This window comes from Oncorhynchus mykiss, chromosome 1, assembly GCF_057628025.1.
Source record: "Oncorhynchus mykiss isolate SJ-2025 chromosome 1, ASM5762802v1, whole genome shotgun sequence".
Taxonomy (NCBI): Eukaryota; Metazoa; Chordata; class Actinopteri; order Salmoniformes; family Salmonidae; genus Oncorhynchus; species Oncorhynchus mykiss.
The window spans coordinates 15297501-15315413 of NC_143022.1; the positions used below are offsets into that span (position 1 = coordinate 15297501).

The following is a 17913-nucleotide window of genomic DNA, read 5'->3' on the forward strand; positions in this document are numbered from 1 at the left end:
ACTGGTGTACTACAGATTAGGTTGAGGTGACTGGTGAACTACAGATTAGGTTGAGGTGACTGGTGAACTACAGATTAGGTTGAGGTGACTGGTGTACTACAGATTAGGTTGAGGTGACTGGTGAACTACAGATTAGGTTGAGGTGACTGGTGTACTACAGATTAGGTTGAGGTGACTGGTGAACTACAGATTAGGTTGAGGTGACTGGTGAACTACAGATTAGGTTGAGGTGACTGGTGTACTACAGATTAGGTTGAGGTGACTGGTGAACTACAGATTAGGTTGAGGTGACTGGTGACAACGTGTGCTATACACTGAATGTACAAAACATTAGGAATAGAGGACGACTGATTAATCGGAATGGCCTATTTTTACACCTTTATTTAATCTTTATTTTACTAGGCAAGTCCGTTAAGAACACATTCTTATTTTCAATGACGGCCTAGGAACAGTGGGTTAACTGCCTGTTCAGGGGCAGAACGACAGATTTTTACCTTGTCAGCTCGAGGGACCTAATCTTGCAACCTTACAATGAACTAGTCCAACGCTCTAACCACCTGCCTCACGAGGAGCCTGCCTGTTACGCGAATGCAGTAAGAAGCCAAGGTAAATTGCTAGCTAGCATTAAACTTAATCAATCATAATCACTAGTTATAACACATGGTTGATGATATTACTAGTTTACCTAGCGTGTCCTGCGTTGCATATAATCGATGCAGTGCGCATTCGTGAAAAAGGACTGTCGTTGCTCCAATGTACCTAACCATAAACATCAATGCCTTTCTTAAAATCAATACACAGAAGTATATATTTTTAAACCTGCATATTTAGCTAAAAGAAATCCAGGTTAGAGGTCGACCTCTAATTAGGAACACCTTCTTAATATTGAGTTGCACCCCATTTTGCCGTCAGAACAGCCTCAATTCATCAGGGCGTGGACTCTACAAGGCGTTGAAAGCATTCCACAGGGATGCTGGCCCATGTTGTCTCCAATGATTCCCACAGTTGTGTCAAGTTGGCTGGATGTCCTTTGGGTGGTGGAACATTCTTGATACACACGAGAAACTGTTGAGCATGAAAAACTCAGCAGCATTGCAGTTCTTGACACTCATACCGGTGCACCTACTACCATACCCCGTTCAAAGGCACTTTTGTTTTGCCCATTCACCCTCTGAACATCAATACAGAATCCATATTTCAATTGTCTCAAGGCTTAAAAATCCTTCTTTAACCTGTCTTCTCACCTTCATCTACACTGACGGGAGAGAATTTAACAGGTGACATCAATAAGGGATCATAGTTTTCACCTGGATTCACCTGGTCGGTCTGTCATGGAAAGAGCAGGTGTTCATAATGTTTTGTAAAATATTAGGTTGAGACAGAGGTAACTGATTCTCTTGTTCAATCATTTTACTAGTATGCTACAGTAGTTGTACAGTACAGTCATTAGACTCTTACCGTTCTCAGGCTGCTCCTTGATATCAGACTCACTCTGCTGGTTGGGACTCTCTGACTGGCCATCTACAGAGAGAGAGAGAGAGAGAGAGAGAGAGAGAGGAAGGTGAGAGGCCATAAGGGACTGGAGCAAGGGTCTCACAAGCAGTCCAACTTTCAGATGAGCCAAAAAGGCACGGTTTTATTCAACAAGGCGATCTCATGGATATATAAACGATAAGATAAGATTGTGAAACATGCAGAATCCATAAAAACACTTGGATGGGTTAAATTTAATAATGTTTACATACTGTTTTACTCATTTCATATGTACAGTGGGAAGAACAAGTATTTGATACACTGCCGATTTTGCAGGTTTTCCTACTTACAAAGCATGTAGAGGTCTGTCATTTTTATCATAGGTACACTTCAACTGTGAGAGACGGAATCTAAAACGAAAATCCAGAAAATCACATTGTATGATCTTTAAGTAATTAATTTGCAAATACATAAGTATTTGATCACCTACCAACCAGTAAGAATTCCGGCTCTCACAGACCTGTTCGTTTTTCTTTAAGAAGCCCTCCTGTTCTCCACTCATTACCTGTATTAACTGCACCTGTTTGAACTCGTTACCTGTATAAAAGACACCTGTCCACACACTCAATCAAACAGACTCCAACCTCTCCACAATGGCCAAGACCAGAGAGCTGTGTAAGGACATCAGGGATAAAATTGTAGACCTGCACAAGGCTGGGATGGGCTACAGGACAATAGGCAAGCAGCTTGGTGAGAAGGCAACAACTGTTGGCGCAATTATTAGAAAATGGAAGAAGTTCAAGATGACAGTCAATCACCCTCGGTCTGGGGCTCCATGCAAGATCTCACCTCGTGGGGCATCAATGATCATAAAGAAGGTGAGGGATCAGCCCAGAACTACATGGCAGGACCTGCTCAATGACCTGAAGAGAGCTGGGACCACAGTCTCAAAGAAAACCATTAGTAACACACTACGCCGTCATGGATTAAAATCCTGCAGCGCACGCAAGGTCCCCCTGCTCAAGCCAGCGCATGTCCAGGCCCATCTGAAGTTTGCCAATGATCATCTGGATGATCCAGAGGAGGAATGGGAGAAGGTCATGTGGTCTGATGAGACAAAAATATAGCTTTTTGGTCTAAACTCCACTCGCCGTGTATGGAGGAAGAAGGATGAGTACAACCCCAAGAACACCATCCGAACCGTGAAGCATGGAGGTGGAAACATCCTTATTTCGGGATGCTTTTCAGCAAAGGGGACAGGACGACTGCACCGTATTGAGGGGAGGATGGATGGGGCCATGTGTCGTGAGATCTTGACCAACAACCCCCTACCCTCAGTAAGAGCATTGAAGATGGTGTCGTGGCTGGGTCTTCCAGCATGACAATGACCCGAAACACACAGCCAGGGCAACTAAGGAGTGGCTCCGTAAGAAGCATCTCAAGGTCCTGGAGTGGCCTAACCAGTCTCCAGACCTGAACCCAATAGAAAATCTTTGGAGGGAGCTGAAAGTCCGTATTGCCCAGTGACAGCCCCGAAACCTGAAGGGTCTGGAGAAGGTCTGTATGGAGGAGTGGGCCAAAATCCCTGCTGCAGTGTGTGCAAACCTGGTCAAGAACTATAGGAAACGTATGATCTCTGTAATTGCAAACAAAGGTTTCTGTACCAAATATTAAGTTCTGCTTTTCTGATGTATCAAATACATATGGCATGCAATAAAATGCAAATTAATTACTTCAAAATCATACAATGTGATTTTTGGATTTTTGTTTTAGATTCCGTCTCTCACAATTGAAGTGTACCTATGATAAAAAATTACAGACCTTTACATGCTTTGTAAGTAGGAAAACCTGCAAAATTGGCAATGTATCAAATACTTGTTCTCCCCTCTGTATCTACTGTATTATATTCTACTGTATTTTAGTCAATGCCACTCCAACATGGCTCGTTCTAATATTTATTTATTACAACTTGTTTTTTTACATTTGTGTGTATTGTTGTGTATTGTTAGATATTACTGCACTGTTGGAGCTAGGAACACAAGCATTTCACTACATCTGCAATAACATCTGTTAAATATGTGTATGTGACCAATAACATATGTTAAATATGTGTATGTGACCAATACAATTTGACTTGATTTGATTTCTTTAGCCACAATACTAATTTCTATCAAATTGGACTTGCATAGCGTCATTCCACAAACACATTGGTCTCTTCGCATTTGTCACTATAGTACTGTAACTGTGCGTGTGTTTGTGCGTGTGGTCGGGGTTACCCACTGTCTGAGAGAGCAAACCCAACCCGTAGGCTACTCTGTGTGTGTGTGTGTGTGTGTTCGCGCGCAGGTGAAACCCTAGTCCCTGTGTCTCCAGCTCTGCGATCAGTGTCTGTCTCCCCCTTGGCCTGTGCATCGACTGTATACTGGCACAGCCAGAGCCCCACAGCGTAGGACTGCACCAGAAGCTTTAAGACAGACAGACAGGCTGTGGGGTAAAGCTACTGTAGACTACTGGCTGGTCTTGACTTGTCTAGTTTGGTTGGTCGATGCTAGCTCCACCGCAGTGACTTTGACTGCCTGCCTCTCATAGCGTCTTTACAGTACTATCCAGTGTCAGTGTCTTTACAGTACTATCCAGTGTGTCAGTGTCTTTACAGTACTATCCAGTGTGTCAGTGTCTTTACAGTACTATCCAGTGTGTCAGTGTCTTTACAGTACTGACAGTGTGTCAGTGTCTTTACAGTACTATCCAGTGTGTCAGTGTCTTTACAGTACTATCCAGTGTGTCAGTGTCTTTACAGTACTATCCAGTGTGTCAGTACCTTTACAGTACTATCCAGTGTGTCAGTGTCTTTACAGTACTATCCAGTGTGTCAGTGTCTTTACAGTACTATCCAGTGTGTCAGTGTCTTTACAGTACTATCCAGTGTGTCAGTGTCTTTACAGTACTATCCAGTGTCAGAGTCTTTACAGTACTATCCAGTGTGTCAGTGTCCTTACAGTACTATCCAGTGTGTCAGTGTCTTTACAGTACTATCCAGTGTGTCAGTGTCTTTACAGTACTATCCAGTGTGTCAGTGTCTTTACAGTACTATCCAGTGTCAGAGTCTTTACAGTACTATCCAGTGTGTCAGTGTCTTTACAGTACTATCCAGTGTGTCAGTGTCTTTACAGTACTATCCAGTGTGTCAGTGTCTTTACAGTACTATCCAGTGTGTCAGTGTCTTTACAGTACTATCCAGTATGTCAGTGTCTTTACAGTACTATCCAGTGTCAGTGTATTTACAGTACTATCCAGTGTCAGTGTCTTTACAGTACTATCCAGTGTGTCAGTGTCTTTACAGTACTATCCAGTGTCAGAGTCTTTACAGTACTATCCAGTGTGTCAGTGTCTTTACAGTACTATCCAGTGTCAGTGTCTTTACAGTACTATCCAGTGTGTCAGTGTCTTTACAGTACTATCCAGTGTGTCAGTGTCTTTACAGTACTATCCAGTGTCAGTGTCTTTACAGTACTATCCAGTGTGTCAGTGTCTTTACAGTACTATCCAGTGTCAGTGTCTTTACAGTACTATCCAGTGTCAGTGTCTTTACAGTACTATCCAGTGTGTCAGTGTCTTTACAGTACTATCCAGTGTGTCAGTGTCTTTACAGTACTATCCAGTGTGTCAGTGTCTTTACAGTACTATCCAGTGTGTCAGTGTCTTTACAGTACTATCCAGTGTGTCAGTGTCTTTACAGTACTATCCAGTGTGTCAGTGTCTTTACAGTACTATCCAGTGTCAGTCTTTACAGTACTATCCAGTGTGTCAGTGTCTTTACAGTACTATCCAGTGTGTCAGTGTCTTTACAGTACTATCCAGTGTGTCAGTACCTTTACAGTACTATCCAGTGTGTCAGTGTCTTTACAGTACTATCCAGTGTGTCAGTGTCTTTACAGTACTATCCAGTGTGTCAGTGTCTTTACAGTACTATCCAGTGTGTCAGTGTCTTTACAGTACTATCCAGTGTGTCAGTGTCTTTACAGTACTATCCAGTGTCAGAGTCTTTACAGTACTATCCAGTGTGTCAGTGTCCTTACAGTACTATCCAGTGTGTCAGTGTCTTTACAGTACTATCCAGTGTGTCAGTGTCTTTACAGTACTATCCAGTGTGTCAGTGTCTTTACAGTACTATCCAGTGTCAGAGTCTTTACAGTACTATCCAGTGTGTCAGTGTCTTTACAGTACTATCCAGTGTCAGTGTCTTTACAGTACTATCCAGTGTGTCAGTGTCTTTACAGTACTATCCAGTGTTAGCGTCTTTACAGTACTATCCAGTGTCAGTGTCTTTACAGTACTATCCAGTGTGTCAGTGTCTTTACAGTACTATCCAGTGTGTCAGTGTCTTTACAGTACTATCCAGTGTGTCAGTGTCTTTACAGTACTATCCAGTGTCAGTGTCTTTACAGTACTATCCAGTGTCAGTCTTTACAGTACTATCCAGTGTGTCAGTGTCTTTACAGTACTGACAGTGTGTCAGTGTCTTTACAGTACTATCCAGTGTGTCAGTGTCTTTACAGTACTATCCAGTGTCAGTGTCTTTACAGTACTATCCAGTGTCAGTCTTTACAGTACTATCCAGTGTGTCAGTGTCTTTACAGTACTGACAGTGTGTCAGTGTCTTTACAGTACTATCCAGTGTGTCAGTGTCTTTACAGTACTATCCAGTGTCAGTGTCTTTACAGTACTATCCAGTGTCAGTGTCTTTACAGTACTATCCAGTGTGTCAGTGTCTTTACAGTACTATCCAGTGTGTCAGTGTCTTTACAGTACTATCCAGTGTCAGTGTCTTTACAGTACTATCCAGTGTGTCAGTGTCTTTACAGTACTATCCAGTGTGTCAGTGTCTTTACAGTACTATCCAGTGTGTCAGTGTCTTTACAGTACTATCCAGTGTGTCAGTGTCTTTACAGTACTATCCAGTGTCAGTGTCTTTACAGTACTATCCAGTGTCAGTGTCTTTACAGTACTATCCAGTGTGTCAGTGTCTTTACAGTACTATCCAGTGTCAGTGTCTTTACAGTACTATCCAGTGTTAGTTTCTTTACAGTACTGACAGTGTGTCAGCATCTTTACTGTAACGACAGTCCACTAAGGTAGCTGTGGGTGTCTGTGTTGAAAGGTGTTATGTGTCAGGCGTCAGGGGAGGTTTTCTGGGGATGTCAGGGGGGGTTTCTGGGGATGTCAGGGGGGGTTTCTGAGGTGTCTGTTGGAGGTGGAATGGGTAAGGAGCAGGGTAATTTGTAGGTGGGAAAGGTAAAGGAGAATTGGACATTTGGTGAAAACATAAGCCTGCCGCAACAACAGCCTCCATCGCTCATAAACCAGAAAAAAAACACACTTGACGGACAATTTTTTTGCCCCACCTGAGAATGTTTAACAGTGTCATTAGCGGTGACAGCAATGATGGAATTGACGTTTAACAAGCGCCGTTCTTGTGGGGAAGAAGTTGGCTCCTCTCCTATTTATGGGTGTTACTGCTGCCAAAATGGCAGAGGAACATACCCTCTGGGTGATTTAGCTGCTGCTGGCTTGTATCGATCTGACGGGTTACAGATAAAATTGTTGGGAGTGGGATAAATATTACCCATCTCCACTTTGGGAGTCGGAAGAAGAGATATGACTCTAGGCCTGCTAGGGTAACAGGATGACAGGGCCTGGTATTGCTGCTACTCACAGACTGAAAGCTGATTCACTGAAATGGGTTGCTTGTGTTCTACTGAAATGGGTACAAGAGGTTTGCCAGAGCACTGAAATAGTTCCAAGATTAGGTAGTTGTTTTAACAAGGCTGAGGTAAAAACTAACCATGGCGTTTTCTTCTCTCTCTCTGGTAGAGGCAATGGCTGGATAGAGAAACCAGACCGAGTACTTCCATTGAAGTATAAATATGTAAACAAATGTTTGTCTCTAAAATAAAGATTTTTTTTAAAGGCTTTGATCAGTCAGAGAGAGTGCAACGGTCCATTACCGAAGAAACCAACGACACGAAGAAACGTTAAAAATGAAACCGTTCAGATCATACATGAATGGAACGTGAAACGGGCACAAAAGCGAGGGAAAAAAGTAGAATGCGTCGCTCAAAAAATAATAAAATTGCCCATAAATTTCCCTCCACTCGCAAGACAAAGTAAACAATTTAGAGAGAACTTGTTTGCATTCTGCTCAGCGTTTGTGGTCTGCTTCAACAGCTTAAAACAAAGGCAATCTGGAGGCCCGAGGAACAAAACATCCCCCCAGCAACCGAACAGAGGCGGCTGAAAACGGGGGGGTTCAGCGGGGATAAGGGACTGGGTGCTGCTGGGTTTGGGTGGGGGGGTATTTTCACACAGCCCTCCCCCATCCTCCCTCCCGCCCCCATATTCTACCCTGGCGAACTCACACGCCTTTCCCCCCTCGCTAATTAAATATGCAAATTAGGCGTGAGACCCAGAATCTGTGTCACATCTGCAATCACTCCCTGTTGAGGACCCTCAGAGCTCCTGTTGAGGACCCTCAGAGCTAGGAGAGCGGGGGATGACAAAAAACCTGCCTGATTAAAACAAAAGAGAAGAAAAAAACCACACAGAAACACACACATTAAACAACAAACAGCCGTCACAAACGAGGCCTGTTCACGTTGCCTTCAGCCTCTATACAAGTCCCCTAACAAGCCGCTCTTACTCTTTGTCTCTCACCGTCTGAGGGGAGGAGGAAAGGAGGACTAAAGCCAGGGGCCGCGTCTGGCATAGGGCTCGCTCATCTCCCACCCTCACTACTATGGCTAAGGCCCCCCTACAGCACCATAGATCAACGTCCGGATAAGGGGCCATTCATTATTGTTACAGCATTATGAATATGCACTGTCATGGAATTTATCGGCCCTTATTGGAGGCATTAATAGATTACAGAATTAGTGACACAGCTCCTTCTACGACGGCCAATAACTTCATATGACTAATTAACCGTCCGAGCTGTATGAGGCTGTCATTTCATGGCCGTCATGAGACCGAGAAAAGCCTGAGTCGTATTCATTACTTCACACTGTAGCAAAACTGTTTGCTACAGGCTGTAACTATGGTGCATACGTTACTTTTCTATACCGTCTAATAATAAGACCTGGCTAGACCAGAAACGCGCTTGTCCACAGGGCCTGTAAACTTTTATGAGCAGGCCCTCGTCTCTTAAACGGGCCAATCTTAAACACTATTAAACACACACTCTCTCAGGTCATCCCTGTGTCTGTGGTGGCCTGCCTCCCTCTCCTCTCCTCTCCTCTCCTCTCCTCTCCTCTCCTCTCCTCTCCTCTCCTCTCCTCTCCTCTCCTCTCCTCTCCTCTCCTTCTTTGCTGCACTTACTTTCTTCAGTCTTTCTCTGTATCTGCCCCCCCACCTTTTTCAAGATTAGTTTCTTTCCTTATCTCCAGTTCCAGCTCTTACTTCGTCCATTCCTTCAGTCTCTGTGTACCCTCTCCTTTCCATAGTTATCTCTCTCTCTTTCGCTCTTCAGTCTCCCGCTCTCTTTCTATCCATTCTCTCTCTTTCTATCCAGTCTCTCTCTTTCTATCCCTCTCCCCCTCTCTTCTTTCTTTGCCTCCCTCTCTCTGAGCACTTGCTGAGAGGGGAACAGCGCCTGGCCCGCTCCTCCCGCCCAGCGTCATTATGCATCCGCCAAACCTCTGTACCTCTACCCAGTCCCCCTCTCTCCCTCTCCGCCGGTCTCTCTCTCGCCCACCCGCCCGCTTTCCCACCAAGTGCTCGAAGCTGTAATCCAATTGTGTGTTGAAATCCTGCTTTCTAAAGGCCCTTTTACACACTGAGCCCAGGAACACACAGACCAATAAAAGAGGAGGCAGAAACTTCATTCAGAAATACAAACAGCCCTTTCTGTCTGCCATCAATGGAAGGTGAAGCCACAGGGATTGGCTTATTGTTTACACAAGTATCGTCTCCTCTCGTCTTCCTCACAAGCTTTTCGCCAAGCCGAGGGTTGAGCCTGGGCTTTGTTAAACGATTGTGGTGGATTCGCCAAACCTCGATTGTGGTGGATTCGCCAAACCTCCCCCCCCCCCCCCCCCCCTCCAACACCCTCCCATCCTATGAATGAAATGGAACAATCCCACCCGGGACACTTGATGTGGCTTTTGACTTCTACCAACTAAACTCAGCAAAAAAAGAAATATCCTCTCACTGTCAACTGCATTTATTTTCAGCAAACTTAACATGTAAATATGTATATGAACATAACAAGATTCTACAACTGAGACATAAACTGAACAAGTTCCACAGACATGTGACTAACAGACATGGAATAATGTGTCCCTGAACAAAAGGGGGGGTCAAAATCAAAAGTAACAGTTAGTATCTGGTGTGGCCACCAGCTGCATTAAGTACTGCAGTGCATCTCCTCCTCATGGACTTCACCAGATTTGCCAGTTCTTGGTGTGAGATGTTACCCCACTTTTCCACCAAAGCACCTGCAAGTTCCCGGACATTTCTGGGGTGAATGGCCCTAGCCCTCACCCTCCGATCCAACAGGTCCCAGACGTGCTCAATGGGATTGAGATCCGGGATCTTTGCTGGCCATGGCAGAACACTGACATTCCTGTCTTGCAGGAAATCCCACACAGAACGAGCAGTATGGCTGGTGGCATTGTCATGCTGGAGGGTCATGTCAGGATGAGCCTGCAGGAAGGGTACCACATGAGGGAGGAGGATTACAACAAGCTCAGTCCGATGATGCTGTGACACACCGCCCCAGACCATGACGGACCCTCCACCTCCAAATCTATCCCACTCCAGAGTACAGGCCTCGGTGTAACGCTCATTCCTTCGACGATAAACGCGAATCCGACCATCACCCCTGGTGAGACAAACCACGACTCGTCAGTGAAGAGCACCTTTTGCCAGTCTTGTCTGGTCCAGCGACGGTGGGTTTGTGCCCATAGGCAACGTTGCTGCCGGTGATGTCTGGTGAGGACCTGCCTTTACAAGAGGCCTACAAGCCCTCAGTCCAGCCTCTCTCAGTCTGAGCACTGATGGAGGGATTGTGCGTTCCTAGTGTAACTCGGGTAGTTGTTGTTGCCAACCTGTACCTGTCCCGCAGGTGTGATGTTCAGATGTACCGATCCTGTGCAGGTGTTGTTACACGTGGTCTGCCACTGCGAGGACGGTCAGCTGTCCGTCCTGTCTCCCTGTAGCACTGTCTTAGGCGTCTCACAGTACGGACATTGCAATTTATTGCCCTGTCCACATCTGCAGTCCTCATGCCTCCTTGCAGCATGCCTAAGGCACATTCACGCAGATGAGCAGGGACCCTGGTCATCTTTCTTTGGTGTTTTTCAGAGTCAGTAGAAAGGCCTCTTTAGTGTCCTAAGTTTTCATAGCTTTGACCTTAATTGCCTACCGTCTGTAAGCTGTTAATGTCTTAGCGACCGTTCCACAGGTGTATGCTCATGTTCAAGCATGGGAAACAGTGTTTAAACCCTTTACAATGAAGATCTGTGACATTATTTGGATTTTTACAAATTATCAATGAAAGACAGGGTCCTGAAAGAGGGACGTTTCTGTTTTTACTGAGTTTAGAACACCAGTTCTAATCGAGATGGAGATAGTAGTGGAAGTAGCTACAGTAAGTAAAAACAGAGTTGGTCACTATAGAGTTAAAACTGTGAAGACAGAGGATAGGCTACTGCATTTCACAGAGAGGTCCTTTTAGTGCACGGCTGTACAGTACAGATTCTTCAACACAGACAGAAAGACAATATCTAGCCTGCCTGCCTGTAGGACTAGGAGAGAGTACATAGGGGTGCATTTGTTTCGGCCTGCGTTCCCTGTGTCCAGTGTTTGGCTAACCTTGACCTGCCTCCAGGCACTCCATATTTAATAAGCCCAGTGTTTACATAGAGCCCCTCTGCTTCTCATCTATAGAGCCTAACGCTCTATGTGTGTGCTCTCCTGGAGTGTGTGGGCTGTTTACGTGTGTGTGTGTGTGTGTTAGTTATGTTTTTGGGCTCAGAAAGAGGGACAAAGAGTATAGAGCTACGGTGGCTTTGTTTACAGATCCTGTCCTTGTTGGCCTGAAACCTAAGGGTCCCCGTTCTGTAGGGTAAAAAGTTGTCAAGAAATATATAAAATCAGGACTTTTCAGGAACACCTTCCAGTTCGAAAATGTTTTGTGACGTTTCTTGCCCAATGAAGATGGCACAGGCATCACGAGAGAATGTTTGATCTGAAGACCCCCGTCATTACATACTGTACATTAAATACAAATGATGTTTTGGTATGTATTGCTTCTGATTTATGACACAATATCCTGAATTTCAGTAAGTTACTGCACGTTTAAAACCACTGAATAAGAACACCCTCACATGCTGGAACCTTATGTCCAACCATTTAGCAAACAAACAGTGTGTGTGTGTGTGTGTGTGTGTGTGTGTGTGTGTGTGTGTGTGTGTGTGTGTGTGTGTGTGTGTGCGCGCGTGTGTGCTTACAAGCTCATATGCCAGCACACACACACACAGCAAGAAGGGATTTCACCAGCCCCTTCACACACTCAATAACACACACAGGCTTGAGAGTGAGATATGATTATCTGTGCGGCTGGATAAGGGAGGCCTGTAATGAGATGCTGTACAGCAGCGCTCTCTACAAGCAGACATGACAGCCTCATCCTCATCCGGGAGACCCAGGTAATTGAGTGGCACTCAGGCAATGTTAGAACGTTTACGCCGGCAAGAGACACACTGTTGGGTGAGGGCGCACACACACACACGTGTCCAAGTGCATACAAATTCCACACACATTCCACACTGCATGCAACACTGCCATGGGGGTCGGGGGTTGCTGGTGTTAGAGTAAGGTTTGGACATACACTGAACATAAATATAAACACAGCATGTAAAGTGTTGGTCCCATGTTTCATGAGCTGAAATAAAAGATCTCAGAAATTTTCCATTCACACAAAATCTTCTTTCTTTCAAGTTTTGTTCACAAAATTGTTTACATCCCTGTTAGTGAGCATTTCTCTTCTGCCAAAATAATCCATCCGCCTGACAGGTGTGGCATGTCTAGAAGTTGATTTAAATAGCATTATCTTTACACAGGTGCACCTTGTGTTGGGCACAATAAAAGGCCACTCTAAAATGTGCAGTTTTGTTACACAACACAATGCCACAGATGTCTCAAGTTTTGAGGGAGCGTGCAATTGGCATGCTGACAGCAGGAATGTTCACCAGAGCTGTTGCCAGATCATTTTATGTTAATTTCTCTACCTTAAGCCACCTCCAACGTCATTTTAGAGAATTTGGCAGTACGTTCAACCGGTCTCACAACCACAGACCACATGTATGGCGTCATGTGGATAAGAGGTTTGCTGATATGAACGTTGTGAACAGAGTGCCCCATGGTGGCGGTGGGGTTATGGTATGGGCAGGCATAAGCTACGGCAACGAAGACAATTGCATTTGATCAATGGCAATTTGAATGCACAGAGATACCATGATGAGATCCTGAGGCCCATTGTCGCACCATTCATCCGCCACCATCACCTCATGTTTCAGCATGATAATGCACAGCCTCATGTCATAAGGATCTGTACACAATCTCTGAAAGCTGAAAGTTGGCCCAGTTCTTCCATGGCCTGCGTACTCACCAGACATGTCACCAATTGAGCATGTTTGGGATGCTCTGGATCGACGTGTACGACAGCGTGTTCCAGTTCCCGCCAATATCCAGCAACTTCACACAGCCATTGAAGAGGAGTGGGACAACATTCCACAATCAACACCCTGATCAACTCTGTGAAGTAGATGTGTCGCGCTGCATGAGGCAAATGGTGGTCACACCAGATACAGACTGGTTTTCTGATCTGTACCCCTGCCTTTATTTTAAGGTATCTGTGACCAACAGATACATATCTGTATTCCCAGTCATGTGAAATTCATAGATTAGAATGAATTTATTTCAATTGACTGATTTCCTTATATGAACTGTTACTCAATAAAATGTTAGAAATTGTTGCATGTTGTGTTTATATTTTTGTTCAGTATAGATGACAGCCACGGACATTCCCTGTCTACTTTATTTGTCTATTACATTTCGGTAGGTGAAAGAAAATGTCTGTAGGTTCAGGTCATTAACTGTGTTTGGGATGTCTCTTCTCTTGTCTGTCACCAGCTCTTCTTCCCAGCATGCACCTCCAGAGCTCTCCATTCATCTAGAATCTAGAACTGTTTCAATCTCTACCTACATCTATACCTCAATCTCTACCTTCATCTATACCTCAATCTCTACCTACATCTATACCTCAATCTCTACCTACATCTACACCTCAATCTCTACCTCAATCTCTACCTACATCTATACCTCAATCTCTACCTACATCTATACCTCAATCTCTACCTACATCTATACCTCAATCTCTACCTACATCTATACCTCAATCTCTACCTTCATCTATACCTACATCTATACCTCAATCTCTACCTACATCTACACCTCAATCTCTACCTCAATCTCTACCTACATCTAAACCTCAATCTCTACCTACATCTAAACCTCAATCTCTACCTACATCTATACCTCAATCTCTACCTACATCTATACCTCAATCTCTACCTACATCTATACCTCAATCTCTACCTACATCTACACCTCAATCTCTACCTACATCTATACCTCAATCTCTACCTACATCTATACCTCAATCTCTACCTACATCTAAACCTCAATCTCTAACTCTCCTCCACATGGGTGCTTCAGTGTCTTCCCTCCTGGCTAATAAAAGGCAGGGAGGGGCTCACTGAGGGAAGAAGAGAACAATACTGCGAGTTAGACCACTTGCTGACTCACCCCCCCCCCCCCCCCCAGAACATTTCCGCTATTTCTAGGAAGAGGGTGGAAAAATAAGGGAATGAGGGGAGGCTGAGGAGGAGAAATTACTTCTTGGCCTTTTCCCAGCAAGGCAAAAAAATACAGCCCAATCCCAGCATTCCCTTGGGGTATTGTGAAACATACAGCCCTGGGCAGCTTTCCAGTTACTCTCTGTCTCCCTCTCTTTCTCTCTCTCTGTCTCCCTCTCTTTCTCTGTCTGTGTCTATCTCTCACTCTCTGTCTCCCTCTCTCCCCCTCTGTCTCCCTCTCTCCATCTATTTATGTCTATCCCTCTCCACCTCTCTCTCTCTCTCTGTCTGTCTGTGTCTCTCTCCCCCTCTCTCTCTCTCCCCTCCCCCTGTCTCTCTCTCTGTCTCCCTCTCTTTGTCTATCCCTCTCCACCTCTCTCTCTCTCTCTGTGTGTCTTGCTCTCCCTCTCTCCCCCTCCCTCCATCTCTGTCTCCCTCTCTTTGTCTATCCCTCTCTCCCTCTCTCTGTCTCCCTCTCTCCCTCTCTTTGTCTATCCCTCTCTCACTGTCTGTGTCTCTCTCTGTCTCCCTCTCTCCCTCTCTTTGTCTATCCCTCTCCACCTCTCTCTCTGTTTGTGTCTCTCTCTCTGTCTCCCTCTCTCCCTCTCTTTGTCTATCCCTCTCCACCTCTCTCTCTGTTTGTGTCTCTCTCTCTGTCTCCCTCTCTCCCTCTCTTTATGTCTATCCTGCTCCACCTCTCTCTCTGTCTCCCTCTCTCCCTCTTTGTCTATCCCTCTCCACCTCTCTCTCTGTTTGTGTCTCTCTCTGTCTCCCTCTCTCCCTCTCTTTATGTCTACCCCTCTCCACCTCTCTCTCTGTTTGTGTCTCTCTCTCTGTCTCCCTCTCTCCCTCTCTGTCTATCCCTCTCCACCTCTCTCTCTCTGTCTGTGTGTATCTCTCCCTCTCTCTGTCTCCCCCTCTCTCTCCCACTTCCTCTCTCTCTGTCTCCCTCTCTTTGTCTATCCCTCTCTCCCTCTCTCTCTGTCTGTGTCTCTCTCTCTGTCTCCCTCTCACCCTCTCTTTAAGTCTATCCCTCTCTCTCTGTCTGTGTCTCTCTCCCTCTCTCTGTCTCCCCCTCTGTCTGTGTGTCTCTCTTTCTCTGTCTCCCTCTCTCTCTGTCTCTAAATAGTTTGGCAGTGAGAGAGAAGTGGAGGCTGTCAGGGATGTAATGTGCTCAGTGACCTCCTGTAGCTCTAATGGGCAGAAATAGAAAGATCCAGGGAGGGTCAACTGTGCATGTGAGCCAAGTATGTGTGTGTGGCTATGTGTCTGTGTATATGTGTGTGTGTGTGTGTGTTTTACATGCAAGGACTGGTGGGTGAGAGGGAAAGAAAATTACATCACAAGGATAATAACGACTCCTGCATTAGATAAATATTTTTTCCTCAGCGTTACAGTTTTTTTCGATTGCTAAACGACAGTGGGCACAACTGGAGTCACATGTGCAAAACTCTAACTACAGTCTGCACTACCAACAGTCACCTGAGCTAAACAGTTCACATCACCTGCAAAACTCATTCCAAGCAACACAACTCTTAACACATGGCTCAAAACACGCTCAGTGCAGCCAAACACTATGCACAACCCTCACTGAGATAACACACACTGTCACTCAGAACACACTGAGAGTAAAAACACTAGCATCAAACACCAATACAGAAAATACAAACTTTTCATCTTTACAGTTTGAACAATTTCAGTGACTTCATACAAAGTAATATTTTCTTCAAAGAAAAGAGTGACATTCTTTCACATGATTTATAATTTTTTTTAGAACAAAACAATTCTTTAAGGTAAATGAAAATTAGCAGTTTGCTTCAATAGTCTGTAGTAATTTACGGAATTACAGTAATGAGAAAAAAAAGGTAGAAACTAAAAGTACATACTGTAATTCAAACAAATAATTGAGGGGCTAATCCTGCCTCTCTCTAGCATCAGGCCACAGGTTTTCTTCAACATCACATCTAATGTTTTCTCTTGCCATGCACCTGGGGAAGAACCTTCTGGAGTGCCTTATCCATCCCTGGCAGTCCTCTGGACTCGTGTCCTCACATCCGGCATGCATGGCTTCCAAAAGAGACATTTGGTCATGTGGGTGGTGACCAAACACTTTCCACCTCCAGGCAGAGAAAAACTCCTCTATTGGGTTGAGGAAGGGTGAATATGCAGGCAGGTACAAAACCATAAATCTGTGATGTGCTGCAAACCAATCTGTGACAGCTGCAGAGTGGTGAAAAGCAATGTTATCGCAAACTATGACAAAAACTTGGGGGTTTCTTACTGGCTCCCCCTGTTCTGCTGGCACTAGCTGAGCATAGAGCTGTTCTAGGAAAGCTATAAGCCTTTCTGTGTTGTATGGGCCAATGAGTGTTGTGTTGAGAAGCAAACCATCATTGGCCATTGCAGCACACATGGTGATATTTCCCCCCCTTTGGCCTGGATCCTCCACAGTAGCCCTTTGACCTATAACATTCCTTTCTCTGCGCCGTGTTTTGGCAAGGTTAAATCCAGCTTCATCGATAAATACAAATGAATGTGGTCTTTCCAGTGCTTCCACCTCCATTACTCTCTGAAAAACAGTAAGTGCACAGTTTTACTGTAGAAATGCTAGTTTTTTTTTTTTACTGTAAATATTTTGTATAGCTGTGTACGTAACCTCAGACGTCTTACCTGGACATATTGGTATCTTTGCTCTTTTACCCGTTCACTGTTTCTCTCGAACGGTACAGTGTATAACTGTTTCATTGTAACTTGGTGTTTCTTTAGGACTCGAGCAATAGTTGTTGTGCTGACAGAATTAACATTTTCAAATATATCATTATCAGCCAGCACTCTATCTTGAATCTCCCGCAGTTTTATTGCATTGTTGACAACAACCATGTCAACAATAGCATTTTCCTGCGCATCTGAAAATATTTTTCCTCTTCCCCCTGTTGGGGGCAGCCTTTGGGTCCTGTTGTAAAAATATATTTTACAGTCAAACTTACTGTAATATATATCTGTGTAAATATTCTATAATTGCAATACAAAATAGATTCCTGTAATGTTTTCATTTACTGTAAGGATGTAACTCTCACCTGTTTGCATGATGGAAAATTCGCATTACAGATGCCACTGTGGATCTTTGCAGATTGGGTTGCACCCTCAACCCTGCCTCTCTCAATGAGAGACCATGGTTCACGACATGGTCTATAAGTGTAGCCCTTATTTCATCTGAAATAACAGCTCTTTGTCTTCTTTGTCTTCCTCCACGCATCCGCCCTCTCCCTGCCACCCTTCTCCCTCCACGAACCCATCTTCCTTGTTCCATTTCCAAAATGAGTCTTTCTGAGCTCTACCTATATATACTGTAATATGTGTGTGTGTGTTCACTAACAAGTCTAAAACAAGACACCTGCTTAGCCTTTCAGCTGAAATTGCAATCAGCAGTGTTTGAAAGGCACAAGGCTGAAATCTATTCCGTTTTGAATGTGTGGTTCACAGTTTTGACAGCAGTGTGTTAGCATTTGAACAAAGTGCTGTA

General features: G+C 44.6%; 1 protein-coding gene across 18 annotated transcripts in view; it reads right to left on the minus strand.

The window, feature by feature from the left end:
• The window catches only part of LOC110485551 (nuclear factor 1 A-type), a 310371-nt gene that overhangs the window by 120611 nt on the left and 171847 nt on the right, over positions 1-17913 (minus strand). For all 18 annotated transcript variants that reach the window (XM_036946510.2, XM_090185219.1, XM_036946569.2 and 15 more), the window contains exon 3: positions 1459-1521. In XM_036946510.2, the coding sequence (XP_036802405.1) occupies positions 1459-1521 (63 nt within the window). The remainder of the gene's footprint in view (positions 1-1458; positions 1522-17913) is intronic.